General features: G+C 53.6%; 1 protein-coding gene across 2 annotated transcripts; it reads right to left on the bottom strand.

The window, feature by feature from the left end:
• Window positions 1–1095: 1095 nt before the first annotated feature.
• Window positions 1096–18223, bottom strand: FEZ1 (fasciculation and elongation protein zeta 1). 2 transcript variants are annotated; one of them, XM_087763551.1, is made up of 10 exons: window positions 18177–18223; window positions 14949–15251; window positions 10744–10840; window positions 9303–9395; window positions 8302–8500; window positions 5726–5997; window positions 4157–4237; window positions 3689–3764; window positions 3057–3122; window positions 1096–1265 (listed from the first exon to the last, which is right to left on the bottom strand). In XM_087763551.1, exons 2-10 carry the CDS (start codon window positions 15221–15223, stop codon window positions 1249–1251), a joined length of 1176 nt encoding a protein of 391 aa, XP_087619677.1. In that variant the 5' UTR covers window positions 15224–15251; window positions 18177–18223; the 3' UTR covers window positions 1096–1248. The 2 variants fall into 2 exon arrangements, with proteins under 2 accessions (XP_087619677.1, XP_087619678.1); XM_087763552.1 differs by lacking the exon at window positions 18177–18223 and adding an exon at window positions 17835–17919.
• Between the last annotated feature and the right edge of the window lie 8531 nt (window positions 18224–26754).

Genomic DNA, 26754 nt, shown 5'->3' with positions numbered 1-26754 from the left:
CCCCAAAATAAGTGACTTCCCCCTAAATGACTGAATTTGCTCCCCAAAATGAGGAAATCGCCCCCAAATAACTGACTTCCCCCCAAAATGACTGAATTTGCTCCCCAAAATGAGGAAATTTCCCCAAAATAAGTGACTTCCCCCCCAAATGACTGAATTTGCTCCCCAAAATGAGGAAATCTCCCCAAAATAAGTGACTTCCCCCCAAAAATGACTGAATTTGCTCCCCAAAATGAGGAAATCTCCCCAAAATAAGTGACTTCCCCCCAAAATGACTGAATTTGCTCCCCAAAATGAGAAATCTCCCCAAATAAGTGACTTCCCCCCCCCAAAATGACTGAATTTGCTCCCCAAAATGAGTACATTTCCCCAAAATAAGTGACTTCCCCCCAAATGACTGAATTTGCTCCCCAAAATGAGGAAATCTCCCCAAATAAGTGACTTCCCCCAAAATGACTGAATTGGCTCCCCAAAAATGAGTAAATTTCCCCAAAATAAGTGACTTCCCCCAAATGACTGAATTTGCCCCCCAAAATAAGTGACTTCCCCCCAAAAATGACTGAATTTGCTCCCCAAAAATGAGTAAATTTCCCCAAAATAAGTGACTTCCCCCCAAAATGACTGAATTTGCTCCCAAAAATGACTAAATCTCCCCCAAATGATCAAATTTGCCCCCAAAATGGATGACACTCTCCAAAAATGAGCGGTAACCCCCCAAATCAGGGACTGTCCTCCCAAAACGAGTGAGAAACCCCAAAACTGAGCAATTCTCCCCAAAATGGTGGCCCCCCCCCCCCCCCCCCCCCGCAATGAGCCATTGCTAATTCACGGGTTGATTTTTCTGAGGGGGAAAAAGGTGATTTTGGCACGTTTTTTCACAGAAAATGGGGCTGCGGAAAAGCTAAAACGGGGAAAAATCCCCTCAAAATGGGATTTACCGACAAATTTTGCCTTTATACAATACTGCATATTCATGAGCATGGCAGCAACGTGGCCTTAGCGGCATTTTCTGCCCCCAAAAGTGCATTTTTTTCTATCGAAAAGTTGCAAAATGACGTCGCGAACAGGGGGATGAAGAGGCCGGAGGCCGGTTGCTTAATTAATGAAACGAATTATTTATTTCCCAGCTGTGCAAAGGTGGGGGGAGCGTGGGGGGGGGGGGTGGGGGCCGCGGGCGACCCATTTTCCTCGGGTTTGGCCCCATTTTCAGGGGGCGCCGGGGTTGGGGGGCGCGAGGGCAGCGCTGCATCAGGTTGGGCAGAGCACTGCAAAGAGAGAGGTCGTGGGTGGGCACCCGCGCGCGCGAGAGTGCACCAGGGTGGGACGGGGTTGCACGGGGGCGTGCGATGGTGCCCGAGCGTGCACGGGGATGCACGATGATGCATGAGGACGCATGAGGATGCACAAGCGTGCACGGGGATGCACAAGTATGCATGACGATGCATGAGCGTGCACAGGGATGCACGATGATGCACGAGTGTGCACAGAGATGCACGAATGTGCATGGGGATGCACGATGATGCATGAGTGTGCACAGGGATGCATGAGGATGCACGATGATGCAGCACGGGGATGCATGAGCATGCACAAGGATGCACGATGATGTAGGAGTGTGCACAGGGATGCATGAGGATCCATGATGATGCACGAGCGTGCACAGGGATGTATGAGGATGCACAATGATGCACGAGCACACACCATGATGCACGAGGGTGCACAATGATGCACAGGCTTGGACTGGGCTGCACAAGAGTGCACAGGCATGCACTAGGATACACAAGGGTGTGCAAGGGTGCACAATGATGCACAAGCCTGCATGGGGGTTGCATGAGGATCCACGAGTGTGCACAGGGGGTGTGCAAAGGTGCATGAGCGTGCACACATGCGCATGCAGAAAGGATGCATGAGCATGCATGAGCGCACAAGGATGCACAAGCACACGAGTACTGCATGAGGCTGCCCAGTGGCTGCAAATGGGATGCACAGAGGATGCAGGAGGAACATGGGAGGGATGCACGAGGAATGCACAAGATTGGTGCATGACGGGTGCACGAGGGATGCACAAGGATGCAGGGGGATGCACAAGAGCTGTGTGGGAGATGCACAGGGATGCCCAGGAGATGCACGGAGGATGAATGGGGATGCATGAGGGATGCAGAGGAGGGCTGCACGGTGGTGCATGAGGGGTGAAGAGGGGTGCACAGGGGTTCGTGAGGCTGCATGAAGGAAGCAGACGGGCCACGTAACGGTGCAAGGAGGCTGCGCAGTGATCTACGAAGGTGTGTGAGGATGCACGAGGCCTGCACAAAGGATGCACAGGAGATGTACCCGGGATTCACAGAGGATGCATGAAGGATGCATCAGAGATGCGCAAGAGGTGTATGAAGGCTGCATGAGCAATGCACACAAGATGCAAGGGGGATGCACAGGAGATGTATGAAGGATGCATGAGGGATGCACAAGGATGCAGAAAGGATGCACGGGAGATGCATGAAGGATGCATGAGGGATGCACACAAGATGTACCTGGGATTCAGAAAGGATGCACAAAGGATGCACCGGAGATGTGTAAGGGATGCGTGGAGATGCACGAAGGATGCATGAGGGATGCACACAAGATGCAAAGGAGATGCATGAAGGATGCATGGGAGATGCATGAAGGATGCAAAGGAGATGCACAAGGATGCACGGGAGATGCACGAAGGATGCAAGGGAGATGCACAAGGATGCACGGGAGATGCACGAAGGATGCAAGGGATTTGCACAAGGATGCATGGGAGATGCATGAAGGATGCAAAGGAGATGCACAAGGATGCACGGGAGATGCATGGAGGATGCAAGGGAGATGCATGAGGATGCAAGGGAGATGCACGAGGATGCACGGGAGATGCACGAAGGATGCAAGGGAGATGCACGAGGATGCACAGGAGATGCACGAAGGATGCAAGGGAGATGCACAAGGATGCAGAAGGGCTCCACGGTGGACGCAGAGAGGCACAAGGGCTGTGCAGGAGCTGCACGAAGACTGCACGGGGGATGCATGAGGGGAGCGGATACCTTTGAGGATGTAGTCCGTGAGCAGTGTGGGCACCTTCTCGTTCCCCTCCTTCATGGCAAACAGGACTGCGAGGGGGAACGGAGCCGTGAGGCCGGCCCCCCTGCCCCCCAAACATCCCTTTTCCCCCCCCAAACCAGCCCCACGGTCACCACAGAGACACCGCCGGAGCTTCCCACAATGCACCAGGCCTGGGAGCATCCAAACCAAGCACTTCCACCCCCAACCGGCCAGTCCACAGCAATGCAGAATGGGTGTTCGACCCCCAAATTGGCGCTGGCGTAGAGTGCAAAAAACAGCGGGAGGGGGTGCTGCAAATCAGCCATGCTGTGGTGATGCAAAACGGGCGATCGCACCCCAAACCATGCTGCCGTGCTGCAAAATGTGTCTTCCCCCCCCCCCCCCCAAAATGGGTTGCAATGATGCACCACGGGCGATTGCACCTCAAATCGCCCGCGCTGCAACAATGCAAAAAAGGGGATTGCACCCCAAATGGGCTGCGTGGCGTGGATGCACCCGAACTGCGGACACCGCAGCAAGGCGAAATGCGCCTTTGCAGCCCCCGTCGCCCACGCCGCAGCGATGCAAAACGTCCGATTCTGCCCCAAAACGGCGCCTTGGAACGAATACTCACTGTTAGTGAGCATTTGCAGGTCCTCGACGGAGGGGGGTGACCCCTTCTTCTCGTAGGGAATCACCGTGTTCAGGTACTGCAAGCAAAAAAAATACAAAATACCACCCCCAAAACCACCCAGATGGCACAAAACTGCCTGTTTTTTGCATCGCCTTGAGGCAAATCACCCCAAATTGGTGCAAAAGCAGAATGTGTCCACCCTTTTCCTGCGCTTGCATCGAATTTGCAGAAATTTGGGGGGTTACTGAATGAATCGCAGGTTGCAAAACCCGCCCTAATGCAAACCCCTGCTTAGGGAGGATTTTTTGGGGTGAAAAATGGTGATTTTTTGCAACGTGGATTAGCGGGGGGTGCAGGACGGAGGGGGGCTGTGAAATTAAAAGGGGTTTGGGGGCTGCAGGGGGACGGGGCGTGCGGGGAGGGGGTGAGAGGGGAGAGATTTGGGCAATTTTGGGGGGAAAAGGGCACCTGCTTCTCGCTGGCAGTGGGGCCGAAGGTCTGGCGCAGGCCCGAGTGCAGGATGCTGGAGATGCCCTCCATGCTGAAGCGCTGGGGACGCACGTGTCACCCTGTCACCTCCCGGGGACACGGACATCGCCCGCGGCACCAACGTCCCCCCGGCTCCTCGACTCCCATCCACGTCCCCCCGTCCCCATGTCCCCCTGTCCCCCATCTGCCCAAACCCATGTCCCCCCATCCTCCTGTCCCCATGTCCCCCTGCCCCATCCCCTCTCCTGTCCCTGCAGGCCCCCGTCCCCATGTCCCACCATCCTGTCCCCTCATCCCCCTGCCCTGTGTACCCTGTCCCATGTCCCTCTGCCCCATCCCCTGTCCCCGCATCCCGTCATCCTCTGTCCCCCCATCCCTCATCCCCCATCCCCGTGTCCCCATCTCATGTCCCTCTGCCCCATCCCCCATCCCATGTCCCCTCATCCCCGTCCCTGACCCTCATCCTGCATCCCCCTGTCCCATGTCCCCCCATCCCTCAGCCCCCTGTCCCATGTCCCTCTGCCCCATCCTGTCACCCATCTCCTGTTCCCGCATCCCATCGTCCTGCGTCCCCGTCCCTGCATCCCTGTCCCATGTCCCCCCGTCCCTCATCCCCCTGTCCCATGTCCCTCTGCATCCCCCTGTCCCATCCTGTCACCCATCCCGTCCCCACATCCCATCGTCCCCTGTCCCCCCATCCCTTCCATGTCCCCCCACCCCTCATCCTCCTGCCCCGTGCCCCCGTCCCATGTCCCTCTGCCCCATCCCCTGTCCCCACATCCCATCGTCCCGTCCCCCCATCCCATCATCCCATGTCCCCCCATCTCTTCCCATGTCCCCCCATCCCTCAGTCCCCTGCCCCGTGTCCCCGTCCCATGTCCCTCTGCCCCATCCCCTGTCCCCACATCCCATCGTCCCGTCCCATCATCCCATGTCCCCCCATCTCTTCCCATGTCCCCCCATCCCTCAGTCCCCTGCCCCGTGTCCCCTGCCCCATGTCCCTCTGCCCCATCCCCTGTCCCCCATCCCATCCCCGCATCCCGTCGTCCTGTGTCCCTGTCCCCTCATCCCCCTGTCCCATGTCCCCCCATCCCTCATGTCCCCGTCCCATGTCCCTCTGCCCCATCCCCTGTCCCCACATCCCATCGTCCTGTGTCCCCCCATCCCTTCCCATGTCCCCCCATCCCTCATCCTCCTGCCCCATGTCCCTCTGCCCCATCCCCTGTCCCCACATCCCCCTGTCCCACATCCCTCCATCCCTCATCCCCCTGTCCCATGTCCCTTTGCCCCATCCCCTATCCCCCATCCCCTGATCCCATTGTCCCGTGTCCCCCCATCTCTTCCCACATCCCCCCATCCCTCATCCCCCTGTCCCATGTCCCTCTGTCCCATCCCATCCCCACATCCCGTCGTCCCACGTCCCCCCATCCCTCACCCCCTGCCCCGTGTCCCCGTCCCTTCATCCCCATCCCCCCATCCCTCCCCGTGTCCCCCTTTCCCCACCCCATCCCAAATCCCCCCATTCCCGGTCCCCGCGGTGTCCCCCACCTTCCGGGGCATGTGGTTCCCGCGCTCGGGACGCCCCCCTTGCAGGCTCAGCCCCCTGTCGCGACGGCGACGACGGGCGGCCTCCCGCTGCTCCCGCTGCTCCCCCTGCACCGCCAGCAGCGCCCCGATGAACGCCGTCTTCACCTCCTTCTCGAAGGCCAGCTCGTCCCGCCGCGCCAACTGCGCCACCAGCTCCGCCGACAGCGCCCGGCTCGCCGCCTCCGCGCGCCCCGCCGCCGCCGCCAGCTCCCGCGCCGACAGCCGCCCCAGCCCTGCCGCCCAGGTGTCGCGGTTAGAGACGGGCACGCGCCCACGGGGAGATGCACCGTGCCCTTAGAGACGTGCCCGGCGCAATTATTAAGACGCATGGGGCGATTAATGGGTTGCCCGGTGCAGCTGGTGAAACGCCCGGTGCAGTAAGTGCAATGCACAGTGCAATAAGTGCAATGCCTGGTGCAATAAATGTAATGCCCGGTGCAATAAGTGCAATGCCTGGTGCAATAAGTGCAATTCACAGTGCAATAACTGCAATGCTCAGTGCAGTAAGTGCAATGCTCGGTGCAATAAGTGCAATGCCTGGTGCAATAAAGGAAATGCTTGGTGCAGTAAATGCAATTCACAGTGCAATAAGTGCAATGCTCGGTGCAATAAGTGCAATGCCTGGTGCAATAAGTGAAATGCTCAGTGCAATAAGTGCAATGCACAGTGCAATAAGTGCAATGCACAATGCAATAAGTGAAATGCTCAGTGCAGTAAATGCAATGCTTGGTGCAATAAATGAAATGCCCGGTGCAATAAATTTGCAAATGCAAATGCAAATGCAAAAGATTTCACTAATGTGAAATGCCCGGTGCAATAAATGAAATGCCCAGGGCAGTAAGTTAAATGCTTGGTGCAATAAGTGCAATGCACGGTGCAAGAACTGAAATGCGCAGTGCAATTAGTGAAACGCACAGTGCAACTAGTCATCTACCTGGAGCAATTACTGCAATGCCCATTGCAACCAGTTACTTGCCCAGTGCATTCACTGACGTGCATGGTGCAGTTAGGGAAAGGCACCCTACGGTTTGCAGAATGCTTCGTGCAGTTGGTAAGACTGCAGACAGCAATTATGAAGATGCACAGGGCGATGAGTGGGCTGCCCGGTGCAACCGGTGAGGCAACCTATGCAGCAAGTGCAATGCACACGGCAACTGGGGAAATACCTGGTGCAATTAGTGGGATGCCCGGTGTAATTAGTGAAATGCATAGTGCAATTAGTAAAAGGCCTGATATAATTAGTGAGATGCTTGGAACAATCAGTGAAATGGATCGTGCATGAGTGAAACACCTGATGCAATTAGTGACATGCCCGGTGCAACGAGTAACATGCCTGGTGCAATTAGTGATATGCACAATGCAATTACTGCAGGGGAATCAGTGATACGCCGGTGCAATCAGTGACGTGCATGGTGCAAGTGAACACACGCTGCATTTAGTGGAATTCCCAGGGCAATTCACGACGTGCACAGTGCAATTAGTGAAACGCACGCTGAAACTGTTAAAATGCACCACATCAGCTGCACAGTGCATTTATTGGACCACCAATAAATAAAGACATCGTGCAATTACCGAAATGCCCGGTGTCATAAATGCCGTGCTCAGAGCAACTACGGAATTAGTGACAATTGGTGCAATTAGTGACACGCATGATGCAATCAGTGAAATGCCCTGTGCAATCAGGGGAATGCGCAATTAGCAAAATGCCTGGGCAATTAGTGACGTGCACCACGCCATTCGTGAAAAGTGTAGCGTACGGTGCATTTAGCGGCACGCGCAGTGCATGTAGAGAAATGCATCGCGTGCTGCACGGTGCAATCAGTTAAATGCATGGTGCACTTAGCAGCATGCACGGTGCTCCTGGGTAAATGCATAACACAATTAGCGAAGAGCACCACCATATTTTCCACGTATTTAGGAAAATGCATGGTGCAATCAGGAAAACACCCGGTGCAGAGTGCATTTAGTGGCACTCGGTGCATTCAGGGGAGTGAAACACTCTGCAAAACGCACAGTGCAGTTAGGAACACGCACCACGCACGGCTCAGTGAAGCGCCTGGCACAGTCACAGGCACGGTGCTGTCAAGAAAGTGCGTTTCCTGAAATGCAGGATGCAAACAGCAAAACGCAGAGCACACCAGGCATTTTTGCAAAACGCACGGCCAGTGGAGCAAAAAGCTCAGCGCACAACACCGCCGATGCAAGGCGCGGTACGTTTAACGAACGGCACGGTGCGTTTTGCAGAACGCCGGGTGCTTCAGGGAAAGGCGCAACGCATTTAGCAAAAGGCATTGAATGCAATGCACGAGGCGTTTTGCAAAATGCATGGTGGCCTTGGCGAATCCCTGGGTGCCGTTAAAGCTCAATATTAAATGCAAGATCCACGCGGGCTTAATTTTGTTGCCAAGAGCCCCCTCCTGGCCAAAGAGCGTGTGAACACCGGGGGAAGCCAGCCCTGAAGCCTCGAGAGACTCAATTGTCCAATTTGGTTGGAATTGTCCCCAAAAAGTGACTGGCCTGGATTTTGCTGGCCGTACCTTCATGGGAGCAGTTGTTGTTGAAGGCAGGGGAGAAAGCACGCAGCTCACGCAGAAGGATGGGCTCCGTGGCCCCGCCGCCGCCTTCAGCATCGGCCTCGGTTTCCTCCTCCTCCTCCTCCTCTTCCTCCTCCTCGCCCTCAGGGTCGGCTTCGGGGTCAGGCGAACTCTGCATCAGCTCCTCCAGCTCCTCAATGACCTGCAGGGCATCAGCGTCCTCCATCTGCACCTTGCACCTACACCCTGCAGCCCCCAGCTCCACCCTGCATCTGCACCTGCGCGCTGCATCCGTGTCCTGCACCCACATCTGCAACCCGCTCCCTTCACCCTGCACCTGCATCCTCCATCTGCATCCTTCATCCTCCATCTGCATCCTCCTCCCTTCCTCCTGCATCCGCACCTGCATTTGCATCCATCTGCACCCTGCATCCTCCATTTGCATCCTGCAGCTGCATCCCACATTCCCATCCGCATCCAAATCCCACACCCCACGCTCACACCCCTGCCATGGGTGCTCACGCCCCAGGCCCACATCTACCTCCAAATCTGCATCCCACACCCACGTCTGCGTCCTGCTCCCTTCGCCCTGCACCCTCCACCTGCATCTTGGATCCTGTATGTGCACCTGCACCCTCCATCCAGGATCCGCGCCCTGCATCTGCATCCGCAACCCCACACCTGCACCCTGCATCTGCATCCCGCCTCTGCCCCCCATGTTTTCATCCTTCATCCCCTGCCACCCATTTGTGTCCAGCGCCTGCACCCCACGTTCCCATCTGCACCCAGATCCCACATCGGCGCCCACAGCCTGCACCTTCGTCTACATCCAAATCCGCATCCCGCGCCCTGCATCCCGCATCCCAAGATGATGGGATTGGGCCTTCTTTTGTGCTTTCAGCACATGGCCGCGGGGCTGGGGTGGGCTGAGGCCATGCTGGGGGGCTTAAGCCTGGTTTTTGGGGGACGCGCAGGCATTCAGGCGCCCACGGGGGCCCGGGTACCTGCTCAGCTGTCAGCAGCGGCTCCTCGTTGATGCCCGAGTCTTGCTCACTCCTCTCGGTGAGCTCCTCTTCCTCCTCCTCCTTCTCGCAGAGCTGCAGGAGACACAGGGTGGGTGGCCTTGGTGGCACCGCAGGCCCGGCCCGGCCCGGGGATGGCCTGGGGATGGCCCCAGCCGTGGTCCTGGCCCAGGGAAAGCCACCAGGGAACCACAGCTCAGGGGACACGCCGCACAGCGAGGTTTGCATGGGGAGACATCGGATGGAGGCATCAGATGGGGATGTTGGACAGGGAGATGTTGGATGAGGGCATTGGATGGAGATGTTGGATGGGGATGTTGGGTGGAGACGTGGGATGGGAACTTGGATGGGAGGATGTCGGACAGGGACAGTGGATAGAGACGGAGATGTTGGACGGAGATGTTGGGTGGAGACGTGGGATGGGAACTTGGATGGGAGGATGTCGGACAGGGACAGTGGATAGAGATGGATGGAGATGTTGGATGGGGAAATGTTGGATAGGGACGTTGGCTGGGCCTTTGGACAGGGACCTTGGCTGGGGATGCTGGATGGGGACACTGGAGAGGGAGACGATGAACACCCCCTGGATGGGGAGGTGTTGCAAGGAGATGGATAGAGACGTTGGATGGAGAGACACTAGGTGGAGAGTTGCTGGATGGAGACATTGGACTGGGAAGCTGGACAGGGAGAAGCACAGGTACGTTGGATGGAGATGTTGGATGAAGAGATGTTTTAATTACTATATTGGATGGTGACATTGGATGGGGAGGTGTTGGAGATGCTGGGGATGTTGGACGGGGAGACGATGGATGGTGAAGCTGACTGGGGAAGAGGCCAGATGGAGACATTGGATGGGGACATTGGATGGGGAGATGTCACAGGGGAACGCTGGATGGGGAGCTGATGGATGGAGATGTTGGACGGGGAGGCACCTTCTTTTTTACCACCTTTCACAGGTTATTTCATCTTTTTAGCAGAAAATAACCCAAGAAATTTACCTTCTCCTCCCCCTTTAGCACCAGGTTGCGTAACGTCCAAACGGGTTAAATTCAGTGGATTTGGGGGCATCTTTGCCGCCCTCCCACAACCCCAAATGCAGCTATTCACAGCTCTACAACGAAGAAAACACTATTTTCTACCCCAAAACCACACCACCTCACCCCTGGTTTGGGGGCAAATTGGCAAAGACCAGATTGCCAAACCACACGCTTAATTTTGCCCGTTTTAGCGTGTTTTCCGCCTAAAATTCAGACAGCCACTGTGTCAGTGCTGCGGCACCCCAAAAATACTGGTTTTGGGTAGTTTGCAGTGCCCTGATGGTCGCTGAGCCTTGGGGTTGATTGACAGCCGTCAACATCACCAAGGGGTCATGCGGGGGGGGGGGGGTGTTGGGGAGTCAAGGGCGGGGGGGGCAGAGCCGTACCTGGGGGTCGGTGCCATCGGGGGCCTCAGCCCCGGGGAGCAGCCAGGGCTGGGGGGAGCCCCGGGGGGCGAAGCCATCGGTGAGAGCATCCCAGACCCTGCAGGGAGGTGGGTGGTGAGCGGCGATCCCAAAATATTCCCTCCCAGAAAGCCGTCCCAAAACGCTAGGCCAAAACGCCTCAAAACACCCCAAAATACAGTCCCAGAAACACCCTGAAATGTCCCCAAATACCGCCCGGAAAAATCCCAAAACACCACTGAGATGCCTGAAATATCCCCAAACACCCCAAATGCTGCCCTAGAAGCCTCCAAAGCTTCTTAAAATATAATGAAATTCTGAAATTACCCCAAAGTACCCCAAAATACTGCCCCAGCGCTTGATGCCCCCAACCATTGCCATCAAAATACCCCCCAAAAGGCCACTGCGATGTCCCCAAATGTCCCCAGATGCCCCAAAAGACCCCCCCTGAAATGCTCCAAAATGCCACCCCAAAACACCACCATTACGTCCCGAAACGCCCCCAAAGCCCCAGAAACACCCCAAAATGCCATCCTAAAACACTGCCCCAAAGCCCTCTCTGAAAAACCCCAAAACACCTCAAAAAGCTGCCCTGGAGCACACCAAAATGTTCTTCTGAAACACCCCAAAGGTCTCAAAGCTCCAAAATGCCCTGGAATGCCCCAAAATGCCATCCTGAAATACCTAAAAATGCCCCCCAAAGCCACAACGCTGCAAAATGCCACCCTGAAACGCTCCACCACCCCCCAAAAAAACCCCAAATACCCTAAAGTGCCACAAAACACCCCAAAACGCCACCTTTCGACACCCAGAAATACCCTAAAATGCTCTCCTGAAACATTGCCCCAAATTGCTCCAAAATGCCCCAAAAAGCTGCCGGCGAACACCCTGAAACGCCTCAAAATACTGTCCCCAAACCACCACCCCAAAAAGCTCTCAAACGCCCCAAAATACTGCTCTGACACCCCAAAACGCCACTGGGAAAGACCCCAAAATGCTGTCCTGAGATATTGCCCCAAACCACCCTAAAATGCCTCAAAAAGCTGCCCTGATACCCCCAAAACCCCCCAAAATGCCACAGTGATGCTTCAGGACATCCCCCAATTGCCCAACACCCCAAAACGTTTCTGCAATACCCCAAAATGTCTCAAAACTCCCCAAAATGCTGCCCTGGAACGTGCTGAAGTGCCCCAAAATGCAGTCACAGCACCCCAAATTGTCTTCCTGAAACACCCCCAAATTGTCACCTTGAAACAGGCCTGAAACACCCCAAAAATGCTCTGAAACACCCCAAAACGTGGCCCTGGAACATCCAAAAACGCTGCTCTGAAAGACCCCCAAAATCACCCCCAAACACCTCCAAAAAATAGCTGTGATGCCCTGAAACCCCCCAAAACCTCCCAAAATCACCCCAAAACTGCCCCAAACCCCCCAAAACCACCCCAAATCACCCCAAAACTGCCCCAACCCCCCCAAAACCACCCCAAAACTGCCCTGGACCCCCCTAACCCCCCCCCTCCTCGGCACTGCTATTGGGGTGCCCGATTCTCCCCCGCACGGTTGGACCAATTTTGCCCAATTTCACCCCAAAAAAGGTGCAGAGGGGAGGGGGAATGGAGGAAAATGGGGGAGAAATGGGGGGAAAAGGGGAGGAAAATGGGAAAAAGGGGGAAAAATGGGGGAGAAAGGGGAAGAAAGGGGGGAAAAAGGGGGGGGAAGGGGGGAAAAGGGGGGAAAAGGGGAAAAAATGTGAGAAGAAGGTGAAAAAAAGGAAAAATGGGAAAAAAGAGGGGAAAGGGGGAGGGGAAAAAGGGGGAAAAAGTGGAAAAAAGGGGAAAAGGGCAAAAAGGGGGAAAGGGGGGAAGGGAAAAAGGGGGAAGGGGAAAAAGGGATAAAAAGAGGGGAAGGGAAAAAAGGGAAAAAAAGGGAAAAATAGGAAAAAACAGGAAGGGGGAAAAGGGGGGAAGGGGAAAAATGGGAGAAAAGGGGGAAAAGGGAAAAAAAGGGGAAAAAAGGGAAAAAAGGGAAAAATGGGAGAAAAGGGGGGAAAAGTGGGGAAAAGGGGGAAAACAGAAGAGGAGAAAAGAGGAGAAAAAGGGGTGAAGAAGGAGAAGATGGGGAAAAAAGCAAAAAGGGGGAAAATGGAGGGAAGTGGGGGAAGGGAAAATGGGGGTAAAAGAGGGGAAATGGAAGAAAAAAATGAGGAAAAAAGTAAAAAAGGGGGAAAGGGGGGAAAGGGAAAGACAGGAAAATGGGGGATGGGGAAGGAGGGAAAGGGGTAAAAGAGGGGAAAAGGAAAAAATGGAGGAAAAAGGAAAAAAATGGAGGAAAAAGGAAAAAATGGGGAAAAAGAGAAAATGTAAGGAAAAAAGGGGGAATGAGGGGAAAAGGTGGCAAAGTGGAGAAAAGAGGGAGAAAGAGGAAAAAATGGAGAAAACGGGAGAAAAGAGCTGGAAAGTGGTGACCTTGGGAAAAAGTCAAAAATGGAGAAAAAGGTCAAAAATGGGGAAAAAGGTCAAAAACGGGGGAAAAGGCACAAAAAGAGATTAGAAAATTTCATATTTCACAAATTAATGCCCAAAAATGCACGCCAAAACCCCGTATATTCCTATTTTTAAGAAAAACGCAGCGAATACGGAAAAAATAAGCGATTATCCCCCAAAATGTGCGCTTTTTTTTCTGCTCTTAAAGGGCCAGCACCCTGCAGGTCAGGCAAGCAGCAGCAGCAGATTTCTGGGTTAATTATGGCGAGAATTGGTTAATAATTAGGGAAATACAGCGCCTTTAAGGCCCCAGCCCATCCCCCGCCCGTGCACACAGGGCTCATTCAAGAGGGAGGAAAAAAAAAAGCCCTGTTTTGCCCAAACTGACCCAAAAAGACACAATAAGCAGCACAAAGCGGCGCCGCGAGCCGGCTGCCGGCGACGGCGCGGCGCTCCCGGCACGGGGCCAAAATGCGTTTTTCTCTGAAAACCCAGCAATTTGGCCCATTAGGAAAAGTCATTTGGCCTCAGTGGATTTTGGTGGGGAAAAAAAAAAAACCCAAAATAAACAGATTTGGGGGCTTTTGGGTTGAAAACAACCCCTTTGCATGGTGGAAACTGAGTATTGGGAACGGCAGCCTGGGGAAAAATCCCAGTTAAACACAAAAAAATCCAGTAGAAAGGTGTTAATGTATAAAAATCGCTGAAGAAACCCCACAAATTTGGCCAAAAAATGGCATTTTGCAACAAAAAAAAGGGTGTTTTAATGAAAATTCAGATTTTAAGGCAAATGCCACTATATTGTGACAGGCCTGGAGGGATTTTGCCCCAAATTGGCTGCCCTCTGGCTTGGCGCAGAGCTTGCGCGGTGCGAGCAGGAGGCTAAGCTCTACTCACACTTTACTCCAGGTTTACGCTCACACCCCCCCCCCAGGACTCTCCTCACATAGACTGAGCCTGCCGTGACCCCCTGCCATGCGACATGGGGCACCCCGCTGTGCCTCCTCATAGGATGCTACACAGCTACTCCAAGGATCCTACACAGCTACTCCAAAGATGCTACACATCTCTTCCAAGGATCCTACACAGCTACTCCAAGGTGCTGCGTGCTCACAGCATAGGGGGCTGATTCGCATGTGGCGAAGGTCTTGCAAGCATGCAAGGAGGTGCAATAGGCTCCAGAGGGGCGTTACTCATAGGATACTACACTGCTACTCTGGTGTGCTACACAACCACACTGCAATGGGGTAGGCTGGGTTGCGTGCCGTGGGATGGGGTCTATCTCATGACCACGCAAGGAAGCATGTAGGCCCGAGGGTGGCCTACTCATAGGATACTACACAGCTACTCCACACTGCTGCATGACTACGCCGTGATGCAGGTGGCCGAGTTGCATGTGGGGTGTATCTTGCTAGCATGCAAGGCGGCATGCAGACCCTGAGGGAGTCCTTACTCGTAGGATACTACAGTGCTATTGTATGTTGTATGATCATGCCGCAATGCAGGGAGCTCGTCGGGGAAGTCTCGCAAGGGTGCAAGGAGGCACACAGGCCACGCGAGGGTTTACTCACAGGTTACTACAACACTACTGTGCTGTGTTACATGACCACGCTGCAATGCAGGGAGCCAGTTTGCATTGGGGAGGGGTGGATTTTGGTGTGCGAGGAGGCACGTGTCCCCAGGAGTAGGGGGGGCCTTACTCACTCCTCATCCTGGAGGCGCTCCTCCTCCTCCTGCGCCTGGAGACGACCCCGCACGGGGGCCAGACCGTCGGTGGCGGCATCGTAGTTGCGGAAGCAAACGGTGAGCTTCTCGTCAAATTCCTGCACCAGGTCCTCCATCGACTTGAAGCTCATCATCTCCGCCGAGAAGCTCTCCAGCTCGGCCAGCGCCGGGTCCGCAGCGCGTTGCGGGGTCCCCCCATCGTCCCCGGGCCCCTCCTCGAACTCCTCCTCCAGGCTTACCAGCGGCGCCTCCATCCTCCTCAACGCCGACGCGCCACCTTAGCTGCAGGGAGAGGGTGCCCGTGAGGCACTGGGCTACTCACAGGTTACAACACCAGTTCCCTTTGCTGCTGCCGTGCTGGCTGAAACCCTGCTGCCAGGGCTATTACACCACCACCAGTATCTCTGTAGTATCCTAGTAGTATCCCAACAGCATCTTAGTACTGTCTTCATAGAAATATGCTGATATCCTGACACTATACTAGTAGTACTTTAGTAGTAGCAACAAAGTGTTGATAGTGGCCCAAAAGTATCTTAACGCTGCCTTTTTTTACTGAACTGGTAGTATCTTAGTAGTATCCTTATACTATATCACTATCTTAGTAGTGGTCTGAAAGTATTCTACTAGTATCAGTAATGTGCTGACACTATCCCAAAAGTTTGAGTGTTGCCCTGATAGTATCCCAGAAGTATCTTACCACTATCTTTTCTAGTGCCCTTGTAGTATCTCAGAAGTATCCTACTGATATCCTACTAGCAGCCTGACAGCATCCTACTAAGAAATGAGTACTGTCCTGATAGCACCTTAGCAGCGTTGTGATAATAGCCTGGTATTATCATAGTAGTACCCTGATGCTATCTTAGTAGTATCCTAGTAATGGCCCTGTAGTATCTTAGTAGTGCCTCAATAGTATTGTGGAAGTATCTCAGCAGTATCGTTTGGAGTATCCAGGTAGCATCCCGATAGTACCTTTGTGCTACACTGGGAGTATCCTAGTAGCAGCTATCGCATAGCTCAGCATTGCTCTGACCTTGTACTAGCACAGGTAGTAGTGCCCTGATACTACGTCAGGAGCATCCCAGTAGCATCCTAGTTACATCTTAGCAGTGCCCTGATACTATCACAGTAGTATACGAGCAGTGTCCTGATAGGACCACCTAACAGTGGTGTAATGGCTTGCAGCTCTCATCTTAGTAGCATCCTGATAGTATCTTGGTAGTGCAATATCCAGCTATTATCTTAGTGCCATGTTACTATGCTGAAAGCATCTTAAGGGTATCTGTTGTAGTATCCTGCGAGTACCCCAATGGTGTGTTAGCACTGCCTCGGTGGTACCTTCAGCAGAGTATCTGGAAAGACGCTGGAGGTATCTTAGTAACGTCCTGATAGCATCCTGGTAGTGCCCCGCTAGTACCTCGGTAGCATTCTCGTAGTATCCCCAGAGTATCCTGACAGTATCTTAGTGCCACCCTGAGAGCGCCTTAGTACTGCCTGCAGAGGATCCTGACAGCATTTGAGTCAACTCCTCATAGCACCTTAGGAGCATCCCAGTAGTATCCTGAGAGTATCTCAGCTGTGTCTTGATAGCATCCCACTACTCCCTCACACGGTTACTGAGAGTATCCCAGTAGTATCTTAGCAGTAGCCTCATAGGAAGCACGTAGTAACCTAGTAGTAAGCCAGTAGTAGCCCAGTAAAGGTGCCACTACCCCAACCCGCTCACCCAGCCCCGCTCACGCGGCCCCTGGGGAGGAGAGTAGAAACACGTCGCAGCTTTTGGGGGAAAACCTGGCCAGATTGGGGCTTTGAGCACTGCCTGCGTGCATGTGCAGCCGCACCCATGCACGGCGCGTCCGCACGCCCACCGTGCACACATGCATCCCCCCACGCGTGCAGCACCGGGTGTGCACGAACCTCCACAGGTCTGCAGCACGCACCCTGTGCATGCATGCATGCATGCACCCTCACACGTGTACGGGGTGCACGTACATCCCTCTGTGCGTGCACTTGAGGGTGCACGCACGTGCCGCACACAGGTCACGGTGCACGTGTGCAAGGGGTGCACGCACACACAGGGGTGCGCATACACATACACCGTGCACGATGCACCCCACGCGTAGGCGCTCTGCAGGTACGCGCCCTGTGCCTGCCTGCACCCCTGCAGATGTGCAGCTCGATGCGTGCACGCAGAGCGCGCGCACGCAGGGGCGCACACACGAGGGAGCGCACGTGTGCAAGGGGTGCATGCAGATGAAGGTGCATGCACAGACGCTGCATGCGTGCCGGGGCGGGTGCGTGCACAGGGGTGCAGGCGCGCGCTGCACACACATGCACCTCCACACGCGTGTGCCCCTGTGGATGCATGCACCGTGCAAGCAGGTGCAGGCGTGCAGCGCTGTGCATGCACGCATCCCCCTACACACACCCCGTGCATGCACCGCAACGTGCCTGCACCACTACCCCCCCCCGAGCACCCCCAAACGCCAGCTCCCCAGTTTGCACGTGCACGCGCCGCGCGTGCTGCACCCCCTGCCTGCAACCCCCGCCCCGTGCATGCACACACCCATGCACCCCCTCTGCACGCACCCACCCGCTCCCCCCTCCCCCAACCACCCCAAAATACCCCCGTGCCCCCCCCTCCCTGCCGCAGCGCGTGCGCATCCCACAATGCACCACCCTTGCACGGATGCTGATGCGGAGCGGTGCAACCCCGGGGCAAACCCCCCCCCCCCCCAAATACGGGCACCCCCCACAATGCACCGAAGCGCCCGCACCCCGAAGCCCCTCCCTGCTGCACCCCCCCCCCTCCCCGGGGACGATGCCCCCCTCAATGCGGGCGCCCCCCGCACGCGCCCAAGGACCTACCCCGCCGCTCGCACCTCGCTGCACCCCCAAAACCCCTCCCCCGCGCGCCACCGCACCCCACCCCCCTCCGCTGCACCCCGCAATGGATGCATTACCCACAATGCACCGCGGCGCCCCCCCCGCCCCATGCACAGCCCACCCCTCCCCTCCCCTCCCCCCCCCTGCCGCCCCCGCGCTGCACCCCAACACCCCCCCCCCGTGAAACAGCAACGCCCTTTGCACCCTCCGCCGCGTGCACCCCCCCAGCCGCACCCCAAAATCCCCCCTCCCGCGCGTGCACGCCCACGCCCCCCCCCTTGCCCGCGGACACCCCCCCCCCCCCCCCCGCAGCCCCGCACCCACCTGCGGCCCCGCATCCTCCGCGCCGCCGGGGGGGGGGGGGCGGGGGGGGCGGGGCGCGGCACTACGCACGCGCGGGAGAGGAGGGGGTGACGTCAGCGGGAACGAGCGTGGTCAAGGGAGCTCTGACGTCATCCTCCCCACCCCCCCCACCCCGGGCTTTTTTAAAGCTCGGCTTAACAGTTTGCAGCGCAGCGACTTGAAGGGCTGGGTTTAAGTTCAGTCTCCCCCGATACCGGGTTTAAGTTCTTTTTCCTCCAATACCGGGTTTAAGTTTAGTCTCCCCTGATGCTGGGTTTAAGTTCAGTCTCCCCTGATACCGGGTTTAAGTTCAGTCTCCCCCGATACCGGGTTTAAGTTCAGTTTCCCTTGATGCTGGGTTTAAGTTTGGTTTCCCCCGATACCGGGTTTAAGTTCAGTCTCCCCCAATACAGGGTTTAACTTCAGTCTCCCCCGATACCAGGTTTAAGTTCTTTTTCCTCCAATACTGGGTTTAAGTTTAGTCTCCCCTGATGCTGGGTTTAAGTTCAGTCTCCCCTGATACCGGGTTTAAGTCCAGTCTCCCCCGATACCGGGTTTAAGTTCAGTTTCCCTTGATACTGGATTTAAGTTTGGTTTCCCCCGATACCGGGTTTAAGTTCAGTCTCCCCCGATACCAGGTTTAAGTTCTTTTTCCTCCAATACCGGGTTTAAGTTCAGTCTCCCCTGATACCGGGTTTAAGTTCAGTCTCCCCTGATGCTGGGTTTAAGTTCAGTCTCCCCCGATACCAGGTTTAAGTTCAGTTTCCCCCAATACCGGGTTTAAGTTCAGTCTCCCCTGATTCTGGGTTTAAGTTCAGTTTCCCTTGATACTGGATTTAAGTTTGGTTTCCCCTGATACCGGGTTTAAGTTCAGTCTCCCCCAATACTGGGTTTAAGTACAGTCTCCCCCGATACCAGGTTTAAGTTCATTTTCCTCCAATACTGGGTTTAAGTTCAGTCTCCCCTGATACTGGGTTTAACTTCAGTCTCCCCCAATACCAGGTTTAAGTTTAGTCTCCCCTGATACCGGGTTTAAGTTCAGTCTCCCCTGACACTGGGTTTAAGTTCAGTCTCCCCCGATACCAGGTTTAAGTTCAGTTTCCCCCAATACCGGGTTTAAGTTCAGTCTCCCCTGATGCTGGGTTTAAGTTCAGTCTCCCCCGATACCAGGTTTAAGTTCAGTTTCCCCCAATACCGGGTTTAAGTTCAGTCTCCCCTGATGCTGGGTTTAAGTTCAGTCTCCCCTGATACCAGGTTTAAGTTCAGTTTCCCCCAATACAGGGTTTAAGTTCAGTCTCCCCTGATGCTGGGTTTAAGTTCAGTCTCCCCCAATACCAGGTTTAAGTTCATTTTCCTCCAATACCGGGTTTAAGTTCAGTCTCCCCCGATACCAGGTTTAAGTTCATTTTCCTCCGATACCGGGTTTAACTTCAGTGTCCCCCAATACTGAGTTTAAATTCAGTCTCCCCTGACACTGGGTTTAAGTTCATTTTCCTCCAATACCGGGTTTAAGTTTAGTCTCCCCTGATACCGGGTTTAAGTTCAGTCTCCCCCGATACCGGGTTTAACTTCAGTGTCCCCCAATACTGAGTTTAAGTTCAGTCTCCCCCGATACCGGGTTTAAGTTCAGTTTCCCCCAATACCAGGTTTACGTTCAGTCTCCCCTGATTCTGGGTTTAAGTTCAGTTTCCCTTGATACTGGATTTAAGTTTGGTTTCCCCTGATACTGGGTTTAAGTTCAGTCTCATCCAATACTGGGTTTAAGTTCAGTCTCCCCTCACACCAGGTTTAAGTTCAGTCTCCCCCGATACCGGGTTTAAGTTCAGTTCCCCTGATACTGGGTTTAAGTTCAGTTTCCCGTGATACCGGGTTTAAGTTCAATCTCCCGTGATACCTGGTTTAAGGCCTGGCTTGACACAGCTACGGGGATGTACGGGGAGGATGCGCAGCGCCGGCTGTGCTCGCCAACTCCATTTCCATGCCGATTTTCACTGCAACAGGACAGAAGGAGGGTTTCCCCACCGGCGCACGGCTTTTCGCCATCGGCATTAAGTGCGAAACTTTTAACGTTAAGCTTAACGCAATTTTAAATCAAGTCACTGACCCTCGAACGGCCGCTCTTCCGAGCACGGTAGATACAATTACCGCGATAAATGAACGTGTTAGATATAAAAGATTTATTCTTTATGATCCCAACACAAGGGGAAAGCTTGGGGTGGGATACAGTCCGCCTTTAGTCGCCCACCGCAAGGCGATGAAGAGCCTCCCCATTGCTCGTGCCACGTTAGGACCAAGTCGAGAGGTTACATTTTTAGGCACCTGATGGATGGGAGGATGGAAAACTCTGTCACGCGGCAGAGAAAAAGAAGAAAAGAGAAAAAGAAGAAGAAGTAAAAGAACACCACCACCGTATGGATCGGAAAAATCATGAAGCGTCAACAGCTTTAAAAGATTAAACTTTTAATAACGCTTTTTGGGACCCACCCACCCTACGCTCCATGGGACCCACCCACCCTACGCTCCATGGGACCCAACGACCCTACACTCTGGGACCCACCCATCCTACGCTCTGGGACCCAAACACCCTATGTTCTATGGGACCGAACCACCCTATGCTCCATGGGACCCAACAACCCTACACTCTGGGACCCAACCACCCTACGCTCCATGGGACCCACCCACCCTACGCTCTGGGACCCAATGACCCTACACTCTGGGACCCAACCACCCTACGCTCCATGGGACCCAACCACCCTACACTCTGGGACCCACCCACCCTACGCTCCATGGGACCCAACCACCCTATGCTCCATGGGACCCAACGACCCTACACTCTGGGACCCACCCATCCTACGCTCTGGGACCCAACGACCCTACACTCTGGGACCCAAACACCCTATGTTCTATGGGACCAAACCACCCTATGCTCCATGGGACCCAACAACCCTACACTCTGGGACCCAACCACCCTACGCTCTGGGACCCAACGACCCTACACTCTGGGACCCAACGACCCTACGCTCTGGGACCCAACGACCCTACACTCTGGGACCCAACGACCCTACGCTCCATGGGACCCACCCACCCTATGCTCTGGGACCCACCCACCCTACGCTCCATGGGACCCATCCACCCTATGCTCCATGGGACCCACCCACCCTATGCTCTGGGACCCACCCACCCTACACACCCATTTACACCACGTGTAGGCGTAGGTGATGAGGGGTATCAAAGGGGATGGCAGCACGATGTGCAAGGTGGAACGGAGCCCCCTATTACCTTTGGCTCTAAAGCCTGGCAAGGCTCCCGACGGATTTACTCTCCGTTTCAGAAAGTCCTACTAGTGGCAGACGAAGGGCTGTCAACTACCGAGCCATTAACTCAAAAAAAGATAAATTATGTGTGCCTATTCCTATTTTAAAATCAATTTTAACCAGAAAGCCGTGACCCCTAAGGGTAGTGCAGAAGACTACGGTACAGCGACGGGCTTTGTCTATACGTCACCGAGTGACAAGCGATGGGACGAATATGGAAAACAAGCTATGGGAGAGCGTAGAGTGAATTGGGATGCCTGCGGAGTACTCCCAGTTGCCCTCCTCCCCAATAACTGGTGAAGACCAGGGAAGCTTTCGCAGAAGGAATTGATGGCTCTGACAGAGCTCAGCGCAGTGGAGATCACCCTGGAGCAAGGAGCCACTTGCGACAACAGCTTGCCGATCTCAAGCAAGGTAAACGACTCTGGGAAACTTGACAAGGAGATCGTATTGGTCCCTCAACGGGAACACTGGGAAGGCTGGAAATACATCCTCCCAGGAGTAGAAACAATTAGCGGTGTAGGGAATGAATCCCTCTCGAAGTCCTGGAGATGAGGGGGTGGTTAAACACCCAGCTCAGGGCTTGAGCTGGGCGACTGCGTTGTTTTACAAAGGAGGAGCGTGGGATGCTCTAGGCACTAAGGGGAGTAAGTTAACCACAACTGAGGCTTGGATTATGCCCAAGACCTAGGTGTCTTCTCTTACAGGAAAATGTGGCGTTTCCTTATCACCGTGGGAGCACCAAGAACTGGAACGTATGCCCCCAACCTGTCTCTAACGGGTTCCGCCTTTCCATGTTGCCCATGGGACAACTCAGATCTTGAAGACCATAGAATCATAGAATATCTTGAGTTGGAAGGGACCCATAAGGATCATCGAGTCCAACTCCATGATAAGTCACAACCCATCTTCAGAACTACATTTACAGGAGGAATGCTATCGGTAACAGCTCGAGGCCAAGGACTGATAGTAGGCAATAATGTTACGCTAGCCCTGAGTTCTAAGGTTAATTTAAATTTAACTCTTTGTATTAACACTGTACAAGAAGCTGCGCGTGGTTTTGCAATAGAGTGAAATGGGTACCTACAGCGGCAGGAGATCGTTTGCCTTGTAATACTAATTGGGAAATTAGTAAACGTTACACCTACTGGTTAACAAGTCGAGGATGGCCCTGCCCTACCAGGCCTAAAGCTCCAGAATTATGCAGTAGGAAACACTTGCCTCGTACCTGCATCTGGCAATGTGTATATGGTAACGAGACACGAGTATGTGACGGTGGGTTTAGATGTGTCTGTGTATCCATCTTGAGTACTATTCGCTTTGAATGTGAACCTCATGAGGTTCAACAAGGCCAAGTGCGAGGTCCTGGACCTGGGTCGGGGCAATCCCCGGTATCAGTACAGGCTGGGGGATGAAGGGATGGAGAGCAGCCCTGAGGAGAAGGCCTTGGGGGTACTGGGGGATGAAAAGCTGGCCACGAGCTGGCAGTGTGCTCTTGCAGCCCAGAAAGCCAACCATCTCCTGGGCTGCATCACCCACAGCGTGGCCAGCAGGCTGAGGGAGGGGATTCTGCCCCTCTGCTCTGCTCTGGTGAGACCCCCCTGGAGCCCTGCGTCCAGCTCGGGGGTTCTCAGCACGGGAAGGACATGGAGCTTTTGGAGCGGGGCCAGAGGAGGCCATGAAGATGCTCAGAGGGATGAAGCACCTCTGCTGTGAGGACAGGCTGAGAGAGCTGGGGTTGTTCAGCCTGGAGAAGAGAAGGCTGCGGGAGACTCTGCTGTGGCCTTGCAGTACTTAAAGGGGGCCTACAAGAAAGATGGGGACAGACTTTTTAGCAAGGTCTGCTGCAACAGGACAAGGGGTGATGGTTTTAAACTAAAGGAGGGGAGATTTAGACTGAACACAAGGAAAAAATTTTTCACAATGAGGATGGTGAAACACCGGAACGGGTTGCCCAGAGAAGTGGCAGATGCCTCATCCTTGGAAACATTCAAGGCGAGGCTGGATGGGGCTCTGAGCAACCTGATCTGGTTGAAGATGTCTCTGCCCATTGCAGGGGGGATGGACTGGATGGCCTTGAAAGGTCCCTTCCGTCCCAAAGCGTTCTGTGATGATATGAACAACAACAACAACAATGTAATAATGCACTGCCCAGGGCAGTGGTTGAGTCCCCATCCCTGGGGGGTATTTCAAAGCCGTGTAGATGTGATGCTTAGGGACATGGTTTAGTGGTGGCCTTGGCAGTGCTGGGTTAATGGTCGGACTTGATGATCTTCAGGGTCTTTTCCAACCTAAATGATGCGATGATTCGATGATTCGATGATTCTATGGTCTTCAGCCCCAGAAAATTGATGGAGTTCCGTTTGTGTTTTAGCACACCCCAACCACACGGTGACAGGTCTGCATGAGACTCTGAGCAGCGTCAAAGAGACTGGGAACACAAGACCTACAGGCTTGCACTCAGGATTTGCGGTCTAAATGCCACCATCTGCTTTAAAAAAAAAATTGTACAATTGTGGACAAAAATTGACATGAAGAACTTTGTTTCGGAGGTGCTGTTTGGAATTATGATGTGAGAGACTCTGGCAGATCAAGCCACGGTGTGATCGTCCTGTCTTTTTGCATAATACCAAGTGTGCTACAGGTGAGGCTGCCTCTCAAGATGTTTTGGACTGGAAAGAACAAATGTAGAAGGGAGGTTGTCTTAGAAAAGGGGGCTTAAGTGGTTAAGAGCGACAAAGAGAAAGCAGGTGCTATTTTTCGCAGACAGGTTACTTGCCTGTGGTAAAGACCTTCTGGTTTGTTTTTCCTTCTCTCTTTTTTTCCCCTGTTGTTAATGTCCGGTGTAACGTCTTGTGTCGTTTCTCTTCATCTTCTTGTGACAAAGCGATTTGACAGGAGCTCTAAATGCAGGAATCCCCTGGATCTAAGGTTCAAGACGGCTTTCTAATCAACCCGTCCACCCTCTGCTATGGTGACCGAAAAGGAGAACTGACAATTATTCCACACCCTCCATGGTAGCCCAGCTGTGTATGGGAGCAGTTGTAGGGGCTGGTTAGATCAAGTCCCATGGTTCCTGTCACCCTGGCACTTGTTGGTTGACCACAAGCTTGGTCTAGCATCAATGTGCTCCATAAAAAGGTGTTGCACTTTTGCCTGGCTTTCTTCTAAGGATTTTAATAGACTTTATTAATTTTAGCTACACAGCCACCCCTTCAGTTGCTAAACTGTTGTCTACATTATACAGACAAGTGTGACAGAGATTCCATCTGATTTGCCTGATTTCAACAGTTTTCTTGAGGAGCGGCATCAGCATTCATGTGCCAAGACACTCGATCTTATGAATTTCTCTGGAATTTGCCTTCTACTAAGGCAGTTATTTCCCTGCTTTGGGTTTTTTCCCCATGTTGATACTGAAGTAATTATTCATTTCATCCGCAGGAGGGCAGCAAGAAGTTTAAAATCCCATATCATCCCTATGTTAATGTTTCAGGGAGCTATTCAAACTTCCAACCTACATTGCCAGGAAAATTCCACTTAAAATCTTCTTTTCATCCCAAATCAGCATGAGGAGTCAAAACAGCCTTCTTTTTTCCTGAAATGAAGTCATAGTATTTAAATTTAATTGGAGTCATAGTATTTAAAAATGGAAGAAGAATTAAAATGTTCCTTAAAGAAAGCCTCCATCAGTGAAAAGTGCCCTGCCCATTGAAAAAAAAACGATGTAGGAACATGAACATTGCTCATAATTAATTTTGTAGATGCTGACCCAGAAATTTCACTCTGGCGATCATTATTGGACATTTTACATCCTTTACATCGACCTTATTCACCTAGGGGTTCAGTCACCTTGTGGTAATCGATTTCTTTTTTCTAGTATCCTATACCCAAGCAAATGCGGAACATGATCTTTAAGAAGTTTGCCTGTGCACTGGAAGAAAAGCAGCACTAGAGATGTTAAACTGGTTTTTCGGACTGGTAATGATTGGCCTGGATCCCCAAATCGCTGCCAAGCAATGAGAGAGCACATATTTGCTCTGCTTGGATTGATAGTTCTCAGTTGAGCAGTTGAAGCTGCATTGTCTATGGAAAATAGAAAAAGCTTAACTCAAAAAGTAGGGAGCCCTTTGACTGAGCCCTCAAGGAGGTCAACCGTTGTTTGTCCAGGTCTCAGGTGCCCACTCTGACGTGTCGAAAAGCCGGTACTTTTGTCAAAACAGCCACCTACAGTCCCCAGGGGCCTTTCGTATCCGTGTCAGTGCTTAGCTCCAAGTACGCAGGAGCTGCCAGAACACATCAACCACGGGGTCCGTCTGGTCCAACAGCCTGTCCCTGGCACTGCCTGGCACCGGAGGCCTCCGAGGAGTCTCTGTAGCGCACAGGGATCGGTAACCTCCCCAGCGGGGGCCTTCAGGCAGGCAGTGACTCTGTGGGCAGGAGCGACTGTTTGTGTGTGACTGTACGTCCCCCACGCAGAAGGAGTTGGAGGTTTGCTTGTTCCTTTGATCTCCTTCAATGCAACTTGTGGATCTCTTCATTGTTTTTATCACAGAAATGTTTTGTTTTCTTCTCTGTTTTTTAAATCAGTTGTGTAAGTGCCCGAGCATTTGGCAAAGTTCCACAGAACAACGTGCTGTGTGTGTGTGCGTGTGTCTGTGCGTGTATTTGGCTTGCCAGTTTTAAACCATCATGTTTTATTTTAGGGGAGGGGAAATATCTGTATCCTTTCCATATCCTGTATGCCATCCTTTCTGATACAGTAGGCCTTTGTTCAGCCTTTCTTCTGACGTTTGCTGTATGGTGTGAAGCATCCTGACCTACTGCTTCTCTCCTTCTCGTTCTGGCCTCAATGGCATCCTGGCTTGTATCAGGAATAGTGTGGCCAGCAGGACCAGGGAGGTGATGGTGCCCCTGTACTCGGCACTGGTGAGGCCGCACCTCGAGTACTGTGTTCAGTTTTGGGCCCCTCACTCCAAGAAGGACATGGAGGTGCTGGAGCATGGCCAGAGGAGGGCAACGAAGCTGGTGAAGGGGCTAGAGCACAAGACTTATGAGGAGCGGCTGAGGGAGCTGGGGGTGCTCAGCCTGGAGAAGAGGAGGCTGAGGGGAGACCTTATTGCGCTTTACAACTACCTGAAAGGAGGTTGTAGCGAGGTGGGGGTCGGTCTCTTCTCCCTAGTAACGAGTGATAGAACGAGAGGAAATGGCCTCAAGCTGTGCCAGGGGAGGTTTAGGTTAGATATTAG

The sequence above is a fragment of the Nipponia nippon genome, unplaced genomic scaffold (genome assembly GCF_047370975.1).
Source record: "Nipponia nippon isolate SJK-2023a ecotype South Korea unplaced genomic scaffold, ASM4737097v1 scaffold_28, whole genome shotgun sequence".
Lineage (NCBI taxonomy): Eukaryota > Metazoa > Chordata > Aves > Pelecaniformes > Threskiornithidae > Nipponia > Nipponia nippon.
This window is presented reverse-complemented; position numbering and strand designations above follow the sequence as displayed.